General features: G+C 38.3%; 1 protein-coding gene across 2 annotated transcripts in view; it reads right to left on the bottom strand.

The window, feature by feature from the left end:
• nolo (ADAMTS-like no long nerve cord) overlaps positions 1-26,064 on the bottom strand; it is a 242,053-nt gene that overhangs the window by 103,373 nt on the left and 112,616 nt on the right. For both annotated transcript variants that reach the window (XM_069118962.1, XM_069118963.1), the window contains exon 3: positions 5,940-6,056. In XM_069118962.1, the coding sequence (XP_068975063.1) occupies positions 5,940-6,056 (117 nt within the window). The remainder of the gene's footprint in view (positions 1-5,939; positions 6,057-26,064) is intronic.

The following is a 26,064-nucleotide window of genomic DNA, read 5'->3' as shown; positions in this document are numbered from 1 at the left end:
TTTAGAAGAGAATTTTATTTTCGATTGAAAATCTAAATCTATTTCTTTAAACAGCCGTTCCTGCACAATAATTTACTAATTGTAAGTAGCGACACTTACAATTACTGTTGAAGTGGTCACCACTTCTAAGAAAACTCTACATCTGGTCTTTTTAGTTTTCTTAAGCACTGAAGCCATCGACAGCGTATAGACGAAAGACTGGGACGAAGGCAGACCATAAACGGTAGACAGGCGACGTTGGCTTCGGGATTTCCGGTTATAGGGTAACGCTGCTAGCGTGCGGATCTGGACCAGCTCAAATTGTATTCCTAATTGTAATTACGCTTCTGCATTAAAATATATTTTCTACCTTACAATTTATCCACGCGTTTCTCTGTTTATACATCTAATAACCTCAACAGATACTCGTAATAAGGTGAAAATACTGTTGCGCAAAGAGTGTTTACAGTGGTTTGTAATTTCTAATGAAAGGTAGATGCTGGAAACACAAATAATTAGCATGTGTGTGTGTAGAACATCCTAATAATTGAAAGCTTGCTATTAAAATTCGCTCACATTTTACTAAAAGATCGAACAATTTTACTAAAAGATCGAACAATATCGAACATTTTAAACGATCGAATTTGATTATCGAGGATTGTGAGTAGAGAAAGATAGGTGAAAAATATTTCTCGCCCATCAGTTTCATCTATCCTAATTCAACAAGAATCTGGATATCACAGAGAAATCATAACGAACCGTATCTGTAAACTTTACAACGTTGTTTCCCAGTGTCGACGCGATTAAATCTACCGACCGACCGGAAGCCGCTGAGGGTCGTCATGGACCTCGTCGTCGCGACGCTCTTGTCGCATACGTAAAACTTGGCGACAGTCGAAAAATATGCAACCAGTTTTATAGCGATGGTACCCATGGAGTTGCTACGTCGTGACGTGCAACTTGCACCACTTAACAGCGATTTTATACCGTTTCTAGCGCGACCGGAAATCCTTCGTGTCTCGCGTAAAATTTCTCCAACTACCTCTCTCGCTTCTCTCACTCTCGCCACTCGCCCTCGATCGTTTTTTCACAAATGTTTCGGATCGTCTGGTTCACAGCTCGATCAATAACCCCTTTGCTACGATGTTTTACGATGATTCTTTTTATCGGCGAATGGTTGGCCTGTGTTGTATGTTTTTTATCGATGTCGAGGACATTGGTGACGCAAAGTCTTTGAGATGAAAGACTGGTTCGTTCTTCTGTTTATGACGTGAATAAACTTAAAAAAATGTCGAGGGCGATGTGAAATAGGAAAAGTTAGTGTAAAAATAATGAAAAAAGAAAATTAGTTAATGAAGAGGGACTCGAGTTCGAGGATTTAGGATCTTCTTGCATAATTAAGCTGATATTATTAGCGAAAGTTTATGATTTATCAGTGCTAATAAATAATAACAATGAATAATGCACTTTGTACTCTTTATTTTGATAAACATTCTGAATTTTTGTTCTCACATCGAATACGTACCCTAGCTTTAGATATTTTCAATAGCAGTGAAGTTGGACGAATTGTTTGATCCTGGAAATATGGAGATATTCTTTGGTATGACCTAATAATAAATTAAATTAAATTGCGATACATATAACATCGTTTATAATCTGTTATTTATCTTCTCTACATTTTTTCATCGCTTAGCTTCTTAATTTTTTTTTTTTTCTTCATTTTACCCTGCTTTTTTCCTCTTCTTCCTTTTTTTCTATATTATAATTAATGTATGGCCCCGACGTTTAAGTCGATCGACTCGAAGTTTCTGACGAGAATTTCTTTTATTTTATCTTTTTTCCTTTTTTTCTTTTTTAACGTGGAAGCAGAGAAAAAGAAGAGAGGATGTACAAGAGTGGGCCAGGAAGTTTTAATTCATTTTTCCAACGAATCGAAAATTGGTGGAGCGACGGGCCGGTTAAAGGGTCGAAACTTTCTCAGCCAAGGGATGAAAATTGTTGGATCGACCTACATACGGATGGCGAGAGTACAATCTCTCTCCTTCTCTCTCGCTCGCTCTGTTTTTAGTACGTCTAAACTTTTACTATGTATAACTTCATTCTCTCTCTGCAATTGTTTCACGCGAGCGTATTTAATTAACGCACGACTCCGGTAATCGTAATTAATGGCGTGAAGATAATGCCGTTGAAAAACGTTGTTTACCGTGTAAATGGAAACTGCCGGCGTGGCGTCCCGTGTATGATACAGTTAGTCGACCCAAGAATTAGCCGCGTTTAAGGAAATTTCTAATCTTACGACTCGATTATCTTCGTCACGAACAGGTTGGAATAGTTGTAAAATTAATCCTTTAAATGATATGCAGTTGTTGGAAATGTATATCTCTGAGGGTAGGCTTTGTTTAGCGAGATAACAATGTTTTTATTCTATTTACACATTACTATAGGAATATACTAGATGATTTAGATATCATACTGTCACTAGATCTTCTGTATAATATAATTTTGTGTAATTGTGTAATATAATAATAATTTATCTGTTCAGTCAACCTTTACAATGGTATCGTACGAATAACGCGTCAATTTACATTACTAAGCCTAGAGAATTTCTTCGCTTCTGTTTCATTTGTTTGTGTAATAGGATTATCGATAATAGCGATCCTGTGGTCGTTTCGAATAAACTTTCTATCAAATGATATTTCCTTTTCAAAATTGGTCAATAGTTTATCAAAAGATAATAACAACAAATGAACATATATTAGCAGATGATCGTATAGGCTTATCTATACTATATTTAGCTTACACGAATGATTGTTCCCTAACTAACTGAATAAATAAATTAAGATCCGTTACATTATGCGTGATTAACTTAACTTTCGAGAAATTGATTACATTTGCAAGTCGCGCTGTTTTCACGCTCCTCCCATTTTGCCGCAGCAAGAGTCGTAACCGACGTGGCTTCCGGAGAAAAATCTGCGTCGCCGACGCCACGGCGGAAACAACGCGGCAAAGTTAACGCGATGAAAGCATCGCGAAGTTGAACGTTACGAATTTTCCCTGTATTTTTTCGTCGCCGGTGAAGATGTGAAATTACGTGTGAAAACGTTTTCGAAATTCTAGAATTTCTCGACAACGACGAGAAGATAGGAAGCTGCAAGGGAAGCGAATGGATTCTCTGCTGTCTCTCTCTTTCTCTTAATTTAAGTATATTCGACGCGAGATCGAACGTAGGCACGTTTAACTTTCATGTTTGCTGATGCGTCCACGCTCGTGGCAACGCGTGGTAAATGTGGCGTGATCATTTTTTCCGGGATTATAGAGTTCACAAGTCCTCGAAACCTTTCGTATGGTTTGCAGATTATGAAAGATGAAACGGCAAGATCTTAAAAAAATAAGTTCGCCTTTCTTCTCGTTTGTTTAAGGATCAGATTTAGAGTTTGAAAGATATCAAGTTTTTTATAAAGTGGAAAAGCAAGACCGCAAAGAGGAAGTTGATCACGGTTAAAATGTTCTTTAGAAAAATATACCAGGAAACAGAAAAAGATAATATTAAATTATTATACAAGTTTTATTATAACAATTTTGATGTAAAATTACGAGTTCGATCATTAATGTATACTTCTTTGTTCTTTATTAACTTTCTACAGTTGGATGCTAGATTTTCTGCTCATAAAATATAGAATTTCCATCACTTTGAATTTGATCAAGAATCTCGAATGTATCTTTCGTATGAAAAATGAACTTACGTTTGAATCTTGTCAATAATCGTCCGAATTAACTTTTCATTTAATAGATACTGTTATACTATCTTTTTATGAAACGAATAAAGCATAAAATGTCCCGAGTGATCTTAATTTGGACTTTTGATTGATCATCTTGTCAACCTTCTTGTCAAAAGGAAAGAGTAATCGAAGATTAAACACGAAGAAACTAAATTTAAGAAACAATGTAGCTCAAAGTGAGTGAGACAAGAGGATAAAATTTATGGAACAATTTAATAAAAAAAGCGGAACGATAAAATAAGATACCACTGTTTTGAATCTGGAAGCTGGAGCCTGAATTCGGTAGAATTCGGAGAGGCAATGGAAAACCATCGATCTGGACGGAAGTTCGACTCGACCGATATTCAAACCGCGTTTCCGCGTCCAAGAGGGAAATATGAAGAAGCGTTACACGTGTATCGACTGCGGCGCATCGTGCCAGTTCGTGTCTCGCTTTGCCACGAACCGAAAACTAGGCTACCGTTGCTTCTCTATCCTGGTTGTATTCTCGAAGCTCTCAAGGAAAGTGGAAATTCCAAGAGGAGGTGAACCGTTGGCAAAAAGACTGACGGCGGTTGCCGCGAAACGTCGTGTCGCGATCGGCGTCTTCCGCGACTCTCTTTGAAAAAGCAGTAATTGTACAAATTCTGTACACAAATACACATTCGTTGGGGGAAGGAGAAAAAGGAACTACAAAGGTCGCGATTAATTCGATTTGTTGGAAAAATGGAAGGTGGATCGGTTAAGAAGAAAAAAACAGAAAAGTAAGGAAATATTCGAAAAATGTAATAGATAGTCGAATGATCGGAAGAGGGTCCAATCTATTAAATATAAATCAGTAAATAGTGTATGTAGAAATGTAGAGCGATACGTTTGGTAGGAAGTTTCATTTCTTAATAAATCGATTTAAAAAGATAGATTCAAAGATTACGCGTACACATATTTGATCGTAGATTAGGTTTATGAATTTGTATTTTTTATACACACTATCATCGCTATACGATATTTCTACTATGATGGATCTTTACTTATACAACCATGCCAAGTCTCTGGCGTATCGTGAGAAAAATACGAGTATAAAATAGCTAAAGGAGAAAATTTGTCTCTAGTTGAACACTTGCAAAATGAAAATATGTACTCTAGGAAACATTCACTGGAGTATAATAGAGTAAGAAGGCAGAAGCCATTTCCAATAATTCTTAATAAAAAGAAAGTCTCTTCAGCAAAATGAACATCGAAATAATGTCTGTTAGATGTAGATGTAAGTGAGATCACATGTGAATGAACGCGAACATGTACACCACAAATTTTTAACGTCAGTTTATTCAAAATAACGCTATCTATATAAGAAAATGTTACTCTACACTTTCGACTTATTTTTTCATGTAAATTTATCCGCTTCTTCAGTCTGCATGACTTGCAAGGAAACACTGTGTATATGCGAGATTTAAGGCAAAATTATGTAAAGTAGACAGCAGAGAAAAGGGGAATGAGAGAGCCGGTGAGGTAAGGGTGAACGTCCATGCGAAGAGGAATTCGCGCGCGAATCACGGGGCTGGTTTCCGTGTCGTTTCGCGTCTGCGTCCCGGAAAAAGGGTAGACACAAGAAGAGTGTGTCCTCTAACGTCATCTTGAGATTAGTCGAGGCCATGCAAGACGCCGGAAGCCTTGGTTGACGAACTGCCGGCCAAACAGAGCGCGAAAGGCCAACGAGGAGACGGAGGCCAGGCGTAAAAGACTTTACACCGATGTGCACAGTGTTTCGCGTCGGGGGAAAGCCAGAAGGAAAAAGAGAGAAGGAAAAAATACAGGAAATATAAAATGTTAGCAAAGAGACAGGTGAAAGGTTGACGATGGTATTCAGCATAGGTGTAACGGTCTCAGCGACCTATTTCCGGCTGGCTGGCATGAATAAAGGCGTTTATTTTTCCAGCAGCCCCGGCGACGCCCTCTCCTCTCGTATTCTTTCGCCAATCCACAAGTACAAGAATAGAAAAGGATTGAAATATACATGTGTATATGTGCACTGGGAAATACGCGTGTATCAATGTTTAGGGGACGTTTAAGGTTCCGAAGGAGATTAGGTACTTGAATTTATTAAGATTCAAACTTTCTCGTAAGGGGACGAAGTTAGATGACGAAGAGATAATGTTGCAGGGTTTGGAGATTGGTTTTGGGGAATAGTGTTTGTAATTGACTTACCTGGTCTCCTGAGTCTGTGTCGAGGTTGCTGTTAGCTTCCGAAACCTCTGATACGTCCTCGATGATGGAGTCGCCGATCGTGCTGTTGTCGCTGACCACAAGGCCTAACAGGCATATCTGAAACAGCATTTAAAATTCCGGTTAAAGTTTTAATTTCTTAAAATAAATTCTTGTTGTTCATTCGCGAAGAAACAAATCGACGACTTGATATCGTTAAATTGTCATATTTGCAAAACTCAGTTCAGTATTATTAGTTTCGATAGAATATTGTCTTGAATTTGGCAGCATTGGTTAGAGAAGGGTTAATTTCGATATCTGTATTTTCAAAGAAGGTAATTGACTTCCACGATACTCAGAGGATTTAATATAATATTTAACCGATATTAATCACTGAGAAATGTATTTAATCTGAAATTATTCACATTCTTTGAAATACCGTCGCTTGTTTTGATCGGTGAAAAAACCGTCGCGTCGATCGCGCGATAATAGAAGAAAAAAGTAGTGCTTGGTTTGCTATGTCGCCTCGTCGAAATAAAGAGACGTTCCGTCTCCCCTGACGAACGAGGGTAGCGCAATTTAATTGTTATCGTACCACCACCTAAAAACGGACACTCACTTTCTGGGATTATCGTGCAAGGTGGAACTTTTATAACGAGTTTGAGTTCGCTTTTTCGTCGCACGTAGGGTCTCGTTCTGAATTTCGTTACGCTGATTTTTCCAGGAAGCTGAATGATCTATATTTCGCGACACTCGTGTCACCGTTGCCAGGTATATTTTCACCAAAACAAACGCGAGTTTATGATTGTGTTTTGTTTGCTTATTTAGTATTTCTTTAGATCGATGGTGCTTTGTTTTGTGACATTAGTAGTTGAAAAATTATATGATGTATGTAGTATCGTAAATATAATATTATAATGATGATTTATTTACGATGAATGGATTGTACAGATGTTGATTAATCGCAATAACGTATTATGGTCTAGACAACGCAATAGTCAATTTGTAACTCTCGTCACAACGGGTCCAACTCACTCTTTCTCTCTCTCTCTCTCTCACGCGGACCACACTCTCACGACACACTGGCAACACTCTCGCTTCTTGATTTGCACTCTCCGACTCCTCAAAATGGTACTGCCCGCCCTTCCATCTCTTTTGTCTTCTCTCGGAGACGACCCCCACTACGCTCGGGTCACGCCACCGTTCGCGCCTATGATCGTGTCACGACCGGCTCACTTTAAAATCGGAGATAAAGATGTGGCGGCACTCGGCAACAATGTATATCGCTGAAGTGCCTAATGAACCATCAACATCCCAACGGTCCTTCCACCGAAGGTTCTAGAAGAAAGAGCACGTGGCAACGGCCGCGGACGCCTAGCAAATGCATGGACAGTGGGGATGTTGAGGGATGACAAAAGAAAGTGATCGGATCCGATCGAAAGTCAAAAAATCATAAGAGCTTCAGTCTTAAAAGGTCACGCTTAGAGTTCGGAAGTAGATTGTAAAACCAAGTGTTAGAAGAAAAATAAAGTTTCTTTTTTTTTTTTATTCTTTTTTGTTGTTCTTTTGTGTAATTTTACGTGACAATCGCGTACGCACCTTCCTTGTTTTTTTTCTTTTATTTAATTCTTTACATTCACAATTTGTCCAGTTTGGACATTTGGTAGAATTCACCTTCCTTGTGTATGTGAAAAAAACGGACCGAAGGCGAATCTACGTTTCTGGAACTATACGCTGGTCGCTACGTTGTATGCATTTCGCCGGTCTTATACGACGATCTGTCTGCTGCACTGCATTATACTATCCCGAGAAACTCGAACTTAAATATATGATGGACCAAGCGTATGCCCCCACCCCTTTTTTATATTACATGTATATGATTGTGCATTTCTATTTGTATGTACGAGCGTGACAGCGTTAGAATAAGTAATAATTTTTATGCCAAAGTATGGTGGAGTATGTTACGCAAACGAATTCCGTTTCTACGAACAAAATTTTAGTAGTGCCTGATTAATTGAAGTTTAGCTAAGCTCCTATTATCCGAATTACCGCCAAACGTCTAACGATAAGATGTAAAACTGTAGGGCACTGACACGCATTATGTAGCAAACCCTCCTGTTTCGCAGTCGATACGAAATACAGGTGTGCAACATTATTATGTATATTTAGGAGCAAATATTTCATAGGATCCTCTTACATGAACATGAACTGTTAACTGAACGAAAAATTATAGATGGTGAGGAGAAATAGGCGGACCTCTATTATACGAACGACCTGGTTACATGAAGCAACGTGTCTCCGACAGGTTCATGTAAACGGAGTTCTACTGTGTTTATAATGAAGAGCAGTCCGTATTGCACGTAGAAATTTGAAAGTGTGCAATGCCATATGGAAATTTGGTTTTACGTGACAAGAATGTGTTTAGACGTGCGAAGGCTTCAAGAATGCATTGTGATTGGAAAGAAAGTAGTGTTGATTCAGAACAGCATAATATCGTAGTGTCGTGAAAATTTCAAAAAAGCAAAGAAGAACATGTAAACTGTAACTAATAAAAATCTATCTCACTCGTTTGAATCGATTAATCGTACATGTGAAGATTAATCGATTACATGTGGGATTGGTTAACCAATGTCTTGGTTTATACGATTTGGCTGTTTAGATAAAATTATACATTATATTTCGTTTGTGACTATTAAAAGTTATTTACGTAAATTTACATTATTTAAAGTTGATCGGTTGTGTCGAGGTTGACTGATAGAAGAACGAGTGGATGAATTTGTAATAGAAAAATATATTGAAATAAATAAAGTATAAGTATAGGTATAATGTATAAGTTTATGCTGATGCAGATGCTCGCTCTTGTAACGTCGATTCACGTCAGAGAACAGGTCACACACCGCGAGCAGGATGGCGCCCAGATGTCTGCACATCCTTGGCGCGTACCCTCAATAGTCCTAAGTACCCACCGGGGGTCTTGGAATTTTCATAGTTAAGGTCCTTCAGACCAAGCGAGTATCTCTTGTCTTAGGTTTCCTTTTACGTTTATTGTTAACGTGGGTTAACGTCTGGTATGTTCCTTTAGCAACTTTCTCACGAGGGCGGCCAAAACCCTTCCTGGCCCAGCAACCGTCTTATTATCCAATCGGAGACGGTGTCTATTGCCCTCGCTTCCTTAATCAAAATTTTCATCAACAAATCCGATAGTCCCGTGTCCTTAGACACACCCACCCCTAGCTTTCCTCAGACACAGTATCGTCGGTAAAACTCACTTATTCTGTATCCTTAGAACAGTCAACATATCTTTACCTGTCTCTACCCTTATAACAGTCACGTACTTAACGTATCGGTATAACTAAATTTTACATAACGTGGTTGGAGTGAATTCCGATTTATGTTAATTCAGTGTGTATTCCAGTTTGATCGCTGAATTTGTAATAGAGTTTAATTAAAACAAAATTAATAGTTGTGTTACGACTCAACTATTTTTATTTTATCACCCAACCCTCAAGTTTACGTGACACTCTCATAGTGTTACTGTTACGTTCTATTTAGTTGCCGACGAGAAGGTAGCGTTAGCTGACGTTTAATGCAACTGGCAATAAACTCCACTTTCGGCTAACCTGCTATGTGCGGGAATAGTGGCACGGCAGAGGATTAAAGTTGTTCGAAAGTAAATTAACACTATGTAATGATTTATTCAAATCTTACTCGATTTCGATATTGACGATTGACTGACAGACTGACGGATATAAAATTCTTCGGTTGACAAAATGATGATTCTTCGATAGACAATGGTGATTATTCGATTGACGAACGGTAATTATTGTATATTGAGTCGCTACATTTATTTATATCTGTCGGAGATGAGAAAACGTCGGGGTGTTTCTTTTGAAAATGTTTGGGAAGATCCTGAACGTTTGTTCAAACTGCCGACTTTGTTTACAGTTTTAAACTGTCTTGATATCGTTATAAAAACATAATTATTAAAAAATTGTTCCAAAAGCTGTTAGATTTGACGTTTGATAAGAACGATGAAGACGAGCGTTTGTAACAGAAATGTCACGTGGAACCGAGCGTAATGCTTGGCGCGCGTTATTAGCGATAAATTCAGACGCCTAGACCGCCCTGTAATTAAAGGTTAACGATAGGCGCCTCAGGCCTCTAGAAAATGAACTCGTACGCTTCGAGATTAGTACACTGTGAGGCAAAGATACCCTTGCCTCATTGATTTTACGATCATGACGTTGTGTTTACCGGCTTGTTATTAGTCGGCGCGGTTAGATTTCGAATGGCCTTCAACCTTGAGTTCGTTAAGGTTTTCGAAAGAAATTCTGCTCATAGTTATTTGAACTAATAAATCACTCGTGGAATAACATTTCCAGAATTTCGTTTTTATTTTGTTTCCAATGAAAAAGGAGGACGGTTTATTTTTAATTTTCTAGAAAATAGGAAAGTATTTCTTTCGAGAACGGTGAAACAATGTTTTACTGTTATTATTTCACAGTTGCTATACTATGAATAATTGTACTGCCATTGTAGTTTTTAAAAATGTAGGAATTTTGTTTAGTTATTAAACATATAAAATAGAAAATTCTTTAAAGAACAAAATTGAAATCATAGCCAAATGATGCAAATAAATCACAAGCTCCTGTTAAATGTTACTTCCTTTTGAAAAGTAATAATTAGAAAAATTCTGAGATTTAGAGTCTGAAGAAAATAATAATAGTAAATGAATGTATAATAGATAATCTATTATTATGTCCATTATGTTCATGTCTGCACAGCTAATTGTGCACAGCTAAAAGAGATATAGTAAAATTATATTTGAATAACTGATGAAAAAATTCAAACGTTCAAAGTTCGACAACTATTGGGCTACAAAGAAATCATTAAGATTAGGTAAAGGAAGTTGAGCGTTTACTCGCGATCATACAAGCGATCATTAAAGAGATTGAACGGGAAAGTTTCAAAATATTCGGAGGCTATAATTCTCTGTGGAAATTGATCAAGTCGTAATACTTGGTAGAGGTTTCCGATTGAAACTGGGAAGTCATTATTCATCCTACGATCATTATGATTAGCCAATCGACCACCTAGGGCGTTCGACGGTGAACGCGTAGACTTGCCATTGAAGAAGAAAAAAAAAAAAAAACAGAAAATTATAGTGTTCGAGACCAACGATCGATTAACCGATCACCGTTATTATCTTGCTGGTAATACGTTCGCCTAACTATCGACTATCGTTTAATCGCGCCAAACATGCTTGCCATCGACTTCGTAACAAATTCATACAAAACTTAATTTAATCTGATGAAACATAAAGATTGTTTTATTATTTACCTCGGATACTTAGGTCAAATTAGATTAATCTGTACATTATACACGATGCTGTAATTTTAATAACTGACAATTTATAAATCATGCTGCTTCGAAGTACGAACTATTTTTTCATATCTCGAACTGGATTGTTTTACCGTTTACGGATTTTAACGAATGTAAAATAATTCTGCGATACTCCGCTATATCATATCATTGTTCGCCAAGACAAATATTTGAAAGCCTTTCCAATAAAAATGAAAATTCTTTCCTGAAATATTCAAATATACAATTTCTCTTTCAACACAAAGAAAGATATCGATAAAACTTACTGAAAATAACAAGATATACGAACGCTAAATATTCAACCAATAAATGCCACACGTAAACAGAAGATATAACAAGATATTCAGAGAAACGTCGAATATCGATATTACACGGGCAACTAGGAGTCATAGGAACAGATAAAATCGTGCACACACGTGTTTTGGTGAAATGGTAGGAGGACGATGGAAAAGCGCAACGTATGCGTGTCACGCGCACGCTCGTCCAGCGCACAATAATATCGATGAATAACCGAGATTTCAATTGAAATACGCGTGGTTCGAGGGACAGGCTGACGATACGGATTCGATCGTACGTAGATCGGCGCGAAACGAACCAGTTTATCCATTGAAAATTTATGCTCGACACGGCCGGACTAACGAGGCGTCTGCGTTCGATACCGTTTAATTCTTATCTGGCCCCTCTCTTGATTGGCTCGCGTGCCGTGCCTGGATTAACGCCGACGGTCCACATTAATTCTGGTAATTAACTTAGTCTCCCGCCTCGACACGACCTGAATCGCCGCGGCGCGCTTCGATACTCACTTTCGAAACTTCCTTCACGTGGCACACGATCAAAAACGCCCTTGGTAATTGAATCGATCGCGACTCGATTAATGACCCGTCGCTCCTGTTATCGACTTCACCTTAACGGATCTGCCCGGTTAAGGAAACTCTCTTACTTCTTGTCGGTGTTTTAACGATGGTGTGGCCAAGTGGGTTATTTTGTTGGTTTAAGATTCGATGTAAACGGCTGGTGTGCGATCATTGTGATTTTGCGGCGGCAATTTTGCACGATTTACCGTTCTCGCTACTCAAATGGTAAAATGATGTTTTTGCAATCGCGCGTGTATACCAAATCATTAGAAATGGCAAGAAAAAGGCTAACGTAAAATATTCATGGAGGCAGTGGTGGCGAATGAAAGGCCGCGAAGGGTGAAATAATTGCACCACAAAAAGAAAGCCTACGAATTTTCAATCTTTACCGAAATTTTCCGTTTTGGTGTGAATAAATGCATAAGCCGTTAATTTTATTATTTATTATAAAACGAGAATCTCTATTTTTAGTATTTATTTCTGTTTTCTTGCAATTGGTGTTTGAAGCTTGTAAAAACTCAGAAGAAATTAAATGTTTACCAGAAATTTTTAGATATCGTGTTTATCATAATTCCATTTAATAGATATTTAACAGATAAGATATTGCTTTGGGGGATGCCATTGAAATTAGTTAGAAAGTTTATATACCTATGTAAATTCTATATGTTGCTACGCAATGGTATGTTATATACATCGTATTGAAGTATTAAATTATATAATGTAAATCATACAGTAGAACGTAGTTGTTCGTACAATTGTTACAACACTTTCCCCACCATGATGTATACACAGAAGGAACTACATATCGTCGAAGGATTACGAAAGAAATGGCATGGTGAGATATTTAGATTTCGTTGAAGAATTAGAAAAGGCTTTTGTTCGTGAAATATTGTTGTGCCTCGCTTGGGACTGAAGCGTGCTTGGAATATTTGCATCGCAACGTAAAGAGATTCGAGATGAACGTCATCGATTAAAAAATTTCGTTCTCCAGACGATGACGCGCCTCTTTCAGGTGTCAGTGCACTCGTCGAGGAACACCAACGTGGCATGTGTGTTTCCCGTTGATGATGCTCGGAGTGCCTCATCTTCGATACATGCAAATTTCTTCTTCACCGACACTTTCCGCGCCTTGTTTGTCTCCTCCTGTGTCAGAAACATCGTGCTGGGACAAAATATACATATATCTTGAACCGGGAAAACTTGCATCGACGATAAATCTGCATACAAATCTGATTTCGTTTTTGTAAATAGTTTTTATATCCTAGTTTCCTTTATACGTAATTCTGTGGAATCGAGACAAATAAATTTTCCATTCTTCTTCTCGCTTATGATAAACTTAAGAGATTAAATCCATCCATAGGAGATTAGTAAAAAACTAATCTAGAGATAAAATTCTAAATTCCTTTTTACAAAACTAAATCTACGAATGAAGAATTGACATAACATTTTTTTTTAAGTCCAAATTCTCTACCATACTTGTATGAAGCCGCCATAACAAGATTTTCGAGTCTTATTTCCAATCTAGAGATTAAATCCGCAACGAAACTGTGATAAAATTCTTTATTTCCCTTTCCGTTTTCTTACACCTAACGCAAGAAACTTCACTTATAAAGAACTAGCAGAAAATTTTGCTATCTTCTTCTCGTCTTTAATAAATTCAAATTCAATCAAATTCAAATTTTGTCGTGAGTTAACAGAAAAAAGAACCAGCAAAACACCATCTCAAATCAACTTCTCGTTGATAAAGGACCTTCGAAGGAATTCCGTGATCCGCGTCAGCGTGAACTGGAAGAGAAGTATGATGCATTCAGGATGCGGCACACGGATCACCGTTGGTCGTAAACGTTTCACGGACAGAATCATTTTTCAGCCTCCGACCGAGGGGATACGGTGGCGATTTATCTCGTCAATCAAAACGCCGCTTTATCGTCGGAGAAAAATTGATATTCGATTACATGGCCCCCGTCTGAGGAGGTTCGTTCCGTGCCGTTTTCAAAACGGACCACCACCCGCCGGAGGACGAAGAACACGGGACGTTACTTCGCGTTCCCACGTGAATAAGATTCATTTTCCCGACGCGAGAAATTACTATCGAGGTGAAGGAGAATAGCTTGGCCTCGCTAAAAGGCGGTCCGTGTAGACAGATTAGATTCTCCTCGAGGATCGCCCTAATCTTCCTCCGGGACCCCTTTGGACAATGCGTTCCGCTCGATATACACGTTGTATCGGTTAAGATAACTTCTTTATTTATGATCTTGGTTGGTGGCTTCGCGTATTAGTGGTAGCCGCCCAAGTAATTCTATAGGGTGTTTCAAATAAGTGACAAGTTGAAATTTTTAACGTCGTTATTAATCACTTTTCAGTTACCTACTCATTTATTTACATGATTCAAAAATTACGTTGTGTAATTATCGTTATACTGTTTCTTATTAGCGTATTATCGTCTTCATTAGAATGGAAAGAACGCGATTGCTGTTTTTCGTGCAAAGAAAAATCTCGTTATAGAAATTTCATATATCTTGTTTCTATTGGTTCATATATTCGATCATAACATTAAATGTTACTTTATAGACCTTAACATGGAATCGTTCGTCAGAATTATGTCTCTCTATGGAGTATTTAAATTGTATTAACGGTATATTAAAAAGAGATATATAAGTAATTGAAACGTACAATTCTATAATTGTATACAACAGTACGAGTGAACTCAATTTTACTTTGTGCGATTTTTGTGAATCCTACTGTATGAGACACCCAGGATTTACCTGCCGGTTGCAGGGTGATATCAGGTTTGAAGGCTGCAATATTTCTCACGTGGCGGTGATATCCGAACAGGATAAGACCGGTTGCGCAACTGTGGGGCTGGAGATTTATGATATCTAGTTTTTGATGCACTTGCGTCGTGGGAAATAAAGAATTCGGCCATGATTCTATTCTATTTAACCTACGTCTATATAACAAACGATATTCTTGTGAAAAAAATCAGCACCATAATACTGTTGAAACTTTTTACACAATTAATAACGATGAATAGCGATTAATAGCGATCAATGAACTTTTAAAAATTTATAAATTAACCGCTTGCTTTGTTTATAATTAAACACGAGTCACGACTTGGCAACATTTCTGACGAAGTTTAGTTTAAATGCCAACTTTAGTTCCAATTCTTTAAATTAAATATTAATAAATATAAATTCTATAAGTATAATGTTTGAATACGTTACATCTGATGCTGTGTTACATATATGACGATAACTCATACGACACGCTAAAACATCGTAAAAGAAAATGTTAAAAACCTTCTCGGTTCGCATGATAGAAACCACTAAATGTCATAAGACAATAGCTTAAAGAGTCTTCTTGACACTAACATTAGCTAACGTTCAGGAAGAAATTCCTTTTCGAACAGCACGCTTCTTACGAATGCACAGGCTATTATCAGAATCTCGAGAGCAAACTAACCCGATGTCATTCACCTGGAAGTTGATATCACGTGGTCTGTAAATCGGCGGACAATTTATCGCCATAAATTCACGCAGCAACGTGCAAGCGTAAACGAAGAAGCTCACTTATCATTGGATCGCGCTCAACGACACACCCGTTCCACTGGATGCTGGTAAGTAGTACGAGCCGAAAAGGTTCTCTCTGCGATAATCAACGCTTTTTATCGTGGCTCTACCTCCTTTTCTCCCGTGTATGAATCGAACACGCCCGTTCGAACGCTAATGAAAAACGATCTCTCCGCTTTTGCACGATGGATCCTCGAACAAACGGGGGAGCGAGATTGATTTAATGCATCGCGCTGCCGGCGTTCGTGTCGAACCACCACCTTCCAAGTTGCGCCGCCACGCGTGATTGCATAAAAGCGTGCGGGGGCCGCAGCTGATAAATGGCCGCGAGCTACTTAAGCATCCCCCTTCTCTCGTTTCCACCGTAATTGTTTTCATCGATTCTGAAACGCCCGTTGGACAGTTACTAATTAACGGGCCGTCACGTCGTCACAATTTCGAGTTCGCAGAGAAATTTAGGCAATGTGGGTCAACGATGTGGGTCAGTTTTCGGATATTTTAACTCCTCGCCTTAATCAACCCAGTTAACTTGGCAGAAGCAAACTATACAAAAGATCTAATCACAAGTTGACTGCGGCTGTTTTTCATTTTTTCTATGTAATCACTGAGATATTTCGTGATAGTAATTATGGTTAAATCGACAATGTAATAATTTCTTGTGTAATAACAATTACAGCAACGCGTTCTGCGTGCTTCTTTTATCCATAAGTAGAAATTACAAAAAGGAAATAAAGAGATATGATATTTTTAAATGGCATCGGTCGCCAATTAAGAAGAAACTATCGAAATACGTTAATACTTTGTGAAGAAAGAATGTGAAAATTTAAAAGAATATATATTTTAAAGAATACGCGCATTTTTTGGCCCGTGGAACAAATAGAGAATGAAGTACAGAAAGAGGGACAGTTACAGTCACAGTGTGTCAATCGATCTAAGAGTGCCATTTTTAACTTAAGTAATTTTCATATTATCTTGATTTCCGTGTAAAGTTACTTTAATCCATTTAGAACCGGCGACTCAGACGTTGAATTATGCGATACTTTTTCCCAGTAACTGTCTTAGAAGACTTGGCGTTTGAAATATCTCTAAAGATTTATGTTATCGATCATCAGTTATCGATCAGTGCCATTCGAAAGTACTGGCCAGTTTGTTTTTCTTTGCGAGGAACTAGCTGAAGGGTTGATTGGGAGGGAGAGTTGGTTAGAAAATTGTACGATGGAGCGTGAAATTATGGAGAATTGAATGGGAAATCGATCGGTGAATCGGATAAACGAGTGGCATAGGAGAGTGGAATTTTAGGAGAATCGTTGATACTCGGACGAAAGATCGGAAGTCAACGGAAGTCCATGGACATGGGAATCGTTACTGGACTTTTCAGTATCGAATATACTTTCGCGATAAGATTGACCTGTTGAGAATATCGCCTTCAGTAGTATTCTAACATTTTGTTGGAAGGACATTATTTTTATTTCACGTTATTCTTCGTTAGTGCGGTAAACCCATCGTTAATAGTTTCCTCGAATGACATTAAATTTATCGAATTAATAAACAAGGGAAGAGAAGCACGAGAAGAGAAGATAAGGGAATTATTCTTCCCCTTGTTATTTGATTCGATCGACCTCTTTATTCAGGAAAGTAACGGCCAGGCTTTCGTCAATTTCCTATCCCCTAACGAAACGTCATTAGCAAAAGTTAATCCATACTTGTTTCTTTAACCCTTCGAGTATCTCTTTCGTTTACGCGTAAACTCAAAGTAACGAAACTACCGGCTGTGTCTTTTAATTAACGAACGTTTATATGCCTGGCAATAAGCTGTAAAAAGGAACCCTATATCTTTCGTAAATTGTTCTCACTTTCACAATTTTCTTTAAACGACTTCGTGGTAAGACGTCGTACAATTTTGAATACACGTTCATCGAAACTTTATCCAAACATTTTTCGGGACGAGCGAAACACTTAACGACGAAAGAATTTTCCACGGGGTTTTCTTAGCCACGGCGAATAACGAGTCGTAAACGAAATGGCGACATTTACTCGATAACGTGGCGGTCGCATTAGGCATGTGTATGCTAAACTCCATCGATTAACCGCGCAAAAGTGACGTGATAAAATTTCTCTGAACTTGCCAGGGCGAAAGGTGTTTTTGTGACGCTTAAACGGGGTTAAATCCGCTTCGTCTGTCCACCGTTCACCCATAAACCTAAACACCTCGCCGACCCCTATCCCATAAAATAAGATTGAACACGTTCTTCGACGGTCTTCGTATCCGTCCGCGACTTTTTATAGATTTTCAGTTTCCTTCTTTCGACTTTCTATCCGAGTAGTTGAGAATTTTCTGGTTCAAAGTTCCTCTAGATACGTAGTTCTTTAAGTATTACAATCAATATAGGTGAAAAAGCTTTCGAAAGTTTTAAAGTTCCTTATAGATCGAAGAGTCGTTTGTCTAAATAGTCTTTAATTATTTCGTAGTTGGCCAATTTCTTCTAACTCGAATATATATTTATTCAAATACATTTTAAATACTCCGTAGTCAATATAAATAAGTTCTTAAAATACTCCAAGATAGTTAATACAATCAGATTTGTTAAATATTCTGTCAATGAGATAGACTTCTAGTCAAGAATTCTATGCTTAATTATCCGTATAATTAATTAAATATCAATTAATTAAATATAGTTTATAATAAACTATGGACTAAATATTTACTATAAATCGAATAACGCTATATGCGAAGTGTAATCGATATAAATCTATAGTGAATATTATAAAGTAGATACAAGGAAACTTCTAGAAATCAAAAATCCCGAACTTTCTCATAAATCAAACTTTATCTCTAACTTTATCGTAATCAGCGTGAAACTAACGTTCGCCGTTCTCCGTAAAATATCACGTAATTCCCTCAATTCTAATCTTCCAGCGAACCTTTACTTTCTAGTACTGTGCGTGGAAACAAGAGGACCGGGCAGCTTGAGACGTGCAACGATCCCGATTATCCCACGACCCTTATCTCCCTCGTTTACCCTTATCTCTGCTCAGACTAAGCCAATTAAAGTTGCCCGTGAATTTTCCAGCCAATCGGGCTGGTTCCCGCTTAATAATACAAAGTGAGAGGATCGTTGTCTATTCGCTGTCAAAGTCTTCTTGGTATGCCAGCGCCTGGATTTTATGGGATCGATCCTGTCCTTAATACTCTCGGCGCTATGCGAGCCAATTGTTCAAAAATAATCACGGATATTATCGGAAACGAGCGACGCTCGCGTCAAGAGAATCTTGGATGTCTACTTTTCGCTAAGAAGTCGCTTAATCAGATCCACGTCTGTCTATGCAGAAACGTTCGCTCTCTACAATATTATTATTCAGGAACGTCGTCTTCTGGAGATTTCGAAAGATTTCCTTTGAACGGTGAAAGATTCGCCAGAATGATGTGATTTCGATCATTCGGTCTTTAATTAAGAAATTGAAATGATAAATATAGCGAAGAAGGTTATGACTGCTAGAATAATTTACTTCAGCTTTTAAAGGTATTATAAGATATAATTATGACTAGTTAAACAGTTAATATCGATTACACTAGGGTATATAAATTTAATCAATTCTATTTATTCTTATCAATTATTTTCCTTTTAAATCTACAAGTGTGGTAAAGACTGGAAATTCATGATGGTCGAACGATGAATGATAGATACAAATGTAAAAATTAACAGCAGGAGAATATTCGTTTGTTTTTTACTGAGATAACTTAATTTTTTTAATTAAAGAAATTACATCAGAAAGCGTGTATTTCATTCTCGTATTTACGTACATTAAATACTGTCCGGTAAATAATAATCAACCAACTAGTCAACAAAATGGTGTTTTAAAAATATTAAAGATCGTTGTATGCTAGAAAAATGGAAAATCGACATCAAGCATTTGTTGTTGTCATTTCTGGTATCGTGGGAGGGCAGAGAAAATTATAGAAACGCGTTAATCCGATTTGTACAATATTGGAAGTAACGTTTATGACATCTACATGGGGAAACCAATGGGAATATGTTTGCGAAGTGTCTTAGTCATGCTCCATTACGTTGCTGGGAACGATTGTAGCATGTTGAAAATTAGCTGATTCATTGATTTAACAGATTCAGATATTTACAAAGATAGATTACATTCAAGGTAATCGGAATCTTGAGTGTTCAGTTTATCTCGTAGTAAGTGCAGTTTGAAGTTTCATTTAGTCTACTGTCTCTAATCTCTATCTTAATATGATTCATGCATCCGAAGAATTACTACACTTCTCAAGCCATAGTTCGATAATAGTTCACTGAATATTCGATGTATTCATCATTACAATACGAAATATACAATACGCCAATTGTAAATTGTAACCAAATTTATCTTATACAAGATACACAATGTAGCAATCTAAATTGAAGAAACTCAAATCTGAGAACGAGATTTCACGCAAAGAAAGAAACTTCTCCTTCCTTCGTTTCCATCTTTTACTTCTTTTTCCCACCTGTTACAGAATATTTTGTATTTCTACAGGATATTCTACGTTTCCTCTATACCGCATTTACACAACCGAAAGATTATACAAAAGCGAAACGTCGTCCAGAAGAAACCAAAACTGCCTCGCTAGGAAGAGCATAATGTTATATACGGACGAAGCTTTTCACCGAGGCAAATGAAATAAAAGACGAGACGACCGTGCTTTCTCTTTCTTTTCTCTCTCTCTCTCTCTCTCTCTCTCTCTCTGTTGTTCGGTTACCTAGACGAATTTTGCATAGCAGTCTAAGCGGCGAGGAAAATTCCGAAGCGAGATAAAATCTTTATTCACGAGACACGCGGAATCAAGCAATAGGAAGAGAAAACCCTTGCGACCGCGTGGGAGAGATTGAAAAGAAGACGTGCCGGGGATAAGAAAACTCGTTTAATTTATGATACTCCCGCAACGGTATCGGTTTTCATTATGTTCCGACGGACTTCGTGCGGAAGTTTCAGCGCGTGCGAATGCGAGACGTTTCGTCCTCTCAGCTGCGAGTCTGTGCATCTTAAGTAGAAATCCCCTTTCCTTTCTCTCTCTCTTTCGCCATCGTCTCCTTCCAACCGAACGTCTCGTGGTTTCGAAAAGTGGTTTCCTCGAAAAGGACGAGGAAATTTCAACGGCGAACGGAGGTGTCTACTGGGACCTGTGATAAATTTCACGGCTTGTCGCGTTCCCGGGCCAGAACGAAGGGCTTTAGTCTCGCGTGGATAAGATCTCGATGATCCTGTTCCCGATACCAGCTAACACGACTGCTTCGAGTTTGATTTTAGTTTAGTTTAGTCTGTCTTGCGCGCCCGTCGATCGGAATAGCGATCTTTGTAAACTACGGTTAAGAGGCGAGTTTAAGCGAATATTGGGAAAACGTTTTAACCTTTTCACTTTCATGACTTATTTTATCATTATTTTATTATTATTTTACGTTCTTTTGTACCAGGCTTTACGAATGAGGGCAGTGGGTGCTACAGTTTCCTCCAGCCATAGGAAACATATTTTATTAGATCAACACTTGATAAAATTTGATCTTTTTGTTTTCTACGATTGTCTATATATGAGGTATTTAGATATATCTGATCGACTTCGTAGATTAAGGATTAAAAAGAGAAATCTGATGACGTTAAAAATATTATTTTTAAAAGGCATTTTAAAACGCTATCTTCTTACGACAAATAAAATTATGGACGTAAATCATTTGTTCTTTAAAGAAAAGAGATTTTCTTTGCGAAATTCATATGGCAGTAGATACTTCCTCGCGTAGCCTATAAGTGTGACTTTAATTTCTGAAAAAAACAGGTGCAAGCATTATAGAAATGGCGGTTTTCTAATTATTGTTTTGACGAATTTCGAATTTCGTATTTCAGACATCTGCATCGAGCTTCGTCATTTTTTCTTGGCAATTCATCATGCAGCTTATACCTTTCTTTCGTATCTTTTATTCTTACGGTTTCCCCTCTCCGGTTCTTGAGTCGTCTGGAATTTAGTTCTCGAGTTTCCCTTTCCTCGCTGCCTTACCTGTATATACGATACTGAACTTTATATCCAACTTCCACTGTCTTTTGTATCATTCCCCTGCACAGACAGCTCTACCTTTGTCCTTTCTCATACCTCTTCATCTCACTTAATATTCCTAACTTCTTCCTCTTTTGTTCTTTCTCCACAACTCTTGTACCAGTTTGTCCTATCGCCCTTATTCTCCTTCGTTATCCCTCTTTCTCCTCTCCTCATTTTCATCCTGTTTCCTCGACATCCATTTTCTTCGTTATATAATACTATGATTACTCACAATGACTAAAACTACGTTAGTTTTACGCGAATGGCAATTATTAACGTTAATTATTAATTGCAAAATACACATTGCGCAATATACGAGTATATGTAGATAGGAAGACACTTATTGGTAAATCGCGGATTTTTATGCATTTACAGGAAATTTGAAGATACGAAAACGCATAAAATGGATATAATATGCAAAAATATACATGATATCTAATAAAGTGCTCGGTATTGTAAATTTCACTGTACCTTTATTTTACCTTCTCACTCTTCAAATGTACGATATTAGATTGTGCTACGAAAGTAACAACTATATTTTGTTCATTCTTGACGCGAAAGTTATGTCCAAGACTTGTCATGATGTTAATAAACCTGCTCGTCCTTCCCCATTTTCCTTCTCAATTTCACTCATTTCCACGCACCTTGACCTCCTCTCTCGTTCCATCCGCTTCTTTTCACCCCTTCGTTGTTTCGCACGTCTACCCATATTTTTCAACCTACCAACGAATTATATCTGCAGGATGACGGCCCGCACGTACCATTTATCCCTTCCTTGGTTCCGTCCCTGTGTGTACACGTGAACGAACGAGGAGACGTCGAAGGAAAGCGTTTCGTTTAATCACGCCGGCTCCGGTAAATTGAATTATCCCGACAGGAGACGCAGAATGAAGAAGGCGGATGGAGGGTGAAAAAGTGGCCGAGGAACCGAACCGATGGGTGTGGGTTTATCGAGGAGGCCTTATAGAACAGATCCGTTAATGATAGGTTATAATGGAGCTGCCTGTACCACTGGTTAACCTCGAAAATGGAACGAATTTAAGTGGAGCAGCCGGGCATGGAATTAATTCACTGGTAATCGGAAGTCAGCGCCGAGGTCTCGGGCAGCGTAATCGATCTTCGATGAAATATGCGCCGCTTCCACCTTTTTCCTCACTCCTCCTCGTGTTCTGCTCGTGATCGAGGTACTTACTGATCGATGTACTTTCAACATCGAAGAACAAGCGTTCGCGTCTCGATGGTCAAAATAGGGGTAGTTTTTAAAGAATGTTCAATGTAGTTCCAATGTTAGTTAGATTAATTCGCCAGATGATAAAGGAGAACGATGTCTGCCTGCGTGGGCGTGTAATTCATGCAGTTTCTCAGGTAGAGCTTTCCAGGTTAATAGATATGCTGGAAATTATTCCACTGTTTGATTTCGCGGGGCTTGTTCCAGCATCAACGTTCTTCTGTTCAAGAACGCCGTAGGATGACCCATTTTCTGAAGGAATTCTACTAGAAATATAGAACTTCGCGATATTGTAGTACTATTCGTTAAGCCGTCAAATGACTTTACGACGAGTCCAATTTCGCGAAATACCTTAATATTGCAAATCTACCCTCGTTCATAGGAAAACGAAATAAAGCTAAAAAATCAGTAACTAAATTTCTTGGTTTTTTTGATATTTTAAAGTACACGATATTTTCTCGTTCTTTCGTTATTATATTAAAGATCAACGAGTGTGATTATTCCGTGTAAAGTTCAAAACTGAATTTTAATATGTTGAATTTTAGGTAACTCGAATAATCCTACCTTATTCTATGAACTGGTTTGTACATTACAAAATCACTCATTTCTCCACATTGATCTCCCTTCGATTTCACTATTATCGATCCGAAATCTGTAGATCCGATCGAGTAATTTCTTTCCTTGAAAAAAAGTCGATTCCACGGTGTCGCCGTAAATTTTCCAAGGACCGATCCCGTTGGTGGTCCGCTCGTAAATTCTCGTGCGGTAGCTTTTTTATTTTCAAGGAAGCCGTGAGAGAATCGAAACAAATCTTGTCGGCCAATTAGGCGTTTGTCCGGCGATCTCTCTTCCTTTCGTTGTCCATGGAGCGTCCTTCGGCGTTCTTTGGATCTCCCACTTGGATTAGAAATTTATTAGAGCCCCTTCACGCCTGGTCGTGGTCCGCGTGGGCGCAAGGTGGGCCGTTTACAATTTTCACGGAGGAAACAGAGGGCGTGGTGCGAGGCTCTCGTTTCGAGTGCAAGAACGAAATAGCAGAGAAAAGCGGTCGAATTTATAACCCGCCCTTTTGTCACGTTTGCCAGCGACGGGGTGGGTCTGAGAGATGCGTTGCACGCGCGCCCTAGGCGTCCATCTAATACAACTTCATGTTGTTTAACGACCGCTTGTTAAGGAATGTAAGCTCGTGTTTTAGTTAGGGATGCACGCAGTCCTTTCTGTATATTTTATTATGAAAGTTATACGCTTCAGATTGTTCGCGTGGATGGGTATTTTGGATCGTAAAATAATGCGTGCAAGCTATGTGAATAGAATATTGTTGAAAAACGCGAGTAAAATAATTTACAGAGATACAAAGGAGTATTAAATGCTTTAAGGAAGCTCGTTACACTCATGTTGATGGAATATGTGAGAGAATTTCAATGATTTTGAAGAAAATGTAATTTATGATTATGTAGTTATGTTATAAGTGTACTGGTCATTTTTCAAACTTTATAAGATTTTAAGATTTAGATGGAAGAAGAAACAACGACGACAAGCTAAGCCGGTCCTTCAAACTCTCTTCCATCGCCATAAATATTAAAGAATGAGATACAATACAATGTCAAGCGACTGAAAAATATTGCAAATAAAGCGTTTAACCTCTTACGATCTATGCTCAACACTGACAGTTTATAACAAGTGGAGAAATAGCTGTTCTTCCTCGAATTTGGGAAAAAGTCCAGTTTAAACTTACGCCTACGACCTAACGCTGTTAGGAAATTCTCCAGACATGTTTAAAATCAAATATAACTGCATGTAAATTTACGAGCGACCGAAACATTTGTTTATCTTGGACATCCTAGAATACTCGTGCACAAGCTATGGAAATACGAACGATGTCTCTTAGTCGGAACAACGAAGAAAAATCCCATCAGAATAGGCAGAACTGAGAAATCGACTTAAATACCACGAGGCGTTAAGGCGCTTAAGTCATCAGGCTTTCGTCGAAACTATCAGGGCCAAATCCAAGAACGTTTTGTTCGAATCGGTGTGATCAGATAAGGTGGAACGATGAGCACGGTATTGCTTTCAAATTGGTTTCCGATTCGAATGTACGATAGTACCGATCCACGCCTCTGCTATACTCGCATCTATTCATCTACTCCGAGGGCTCGCGTTATTAGGGGCTTGTTCGTTTTTCTATCTCTTCCATTCTTCTCCTCTCTCCCTATCGTTTTTTCCTTTCTTTTCTTTTTTTCTTTCTTTTAACTAGGTTCTATGATTCGGTTCATCGCGTTGGTCGATTAAACGGTTGATGGATCCCTCGATCGGCTCGACTCGTCGGCAATCACTCACGGAAGAGAGGCACAGAGTATTACATCGTTGAAAGTAGGCTATCACCGCGAATTTTCTGGTTCGACGAACCTTACCCTCCCCTTGGCGTGATTTAGACGGGCCTACACGAACTTAGACTCCGGCCAGACTCGAAGAATTCGTGTAAATGATAGGAGATAACGACCTATTCGACGCGATTCCTCCGATCCGATAGTGAAATAATTCATGTCGGTCGTAGAACATCGGCGCGATGATATCGGAAGAGCAAAGACGCGATTCAGAGTTCGTAAATTTTCGGATTGAATTCTAATGGTCTTTGAAGATCCGATCGAGAATTCTCGAAGATGGGAATTCGATTCAGAAGATACGCGAATTGTTACTTTGACAAAGGGTAGCTTGCGTTACTCTGTTAATTGCATTAATTTTTGCTGCTATCATTCCCGATAACGACAAGACTGGTAGTTGATGAAACTTGAGACCGAATTTTGGATTGTATTCTAATTCTGAAGATTCGATAAAGAAGTTGTAAAAATTGGAATCCTAGAAGCTTAACTTTAGTAAATTTTTGCTGTGAAAATTCTTATTGACGTCCTAGAGGACGATATAATTTTACAACTCGGCTCACAACTAGCTTCATTAATTCTTCCTATTATCGTTATACGGTAGCACAAAGACAAAGACAGGATCGAGAATTAGTGGATTT

The sequence above is a fragment of the Bombus flavifrons genome, chromosome 8 (genome assembly GCF_040668555.2).
Source record: "Bombus flavifrons isolate JBK064 chromosome 8, iyBomFlav1_principal, whole genome shotgun sequence".
NCBI lineage: Eukaryota > Metazoa > Arthropoda > Insecta > Hymenoptera > Apidae > Bombus > Bombus flavifrons.
Note: the sequence above shows the minus strand (reverse complement) of the source record. Positions and strands in the feature narration are given on the sequence as shown.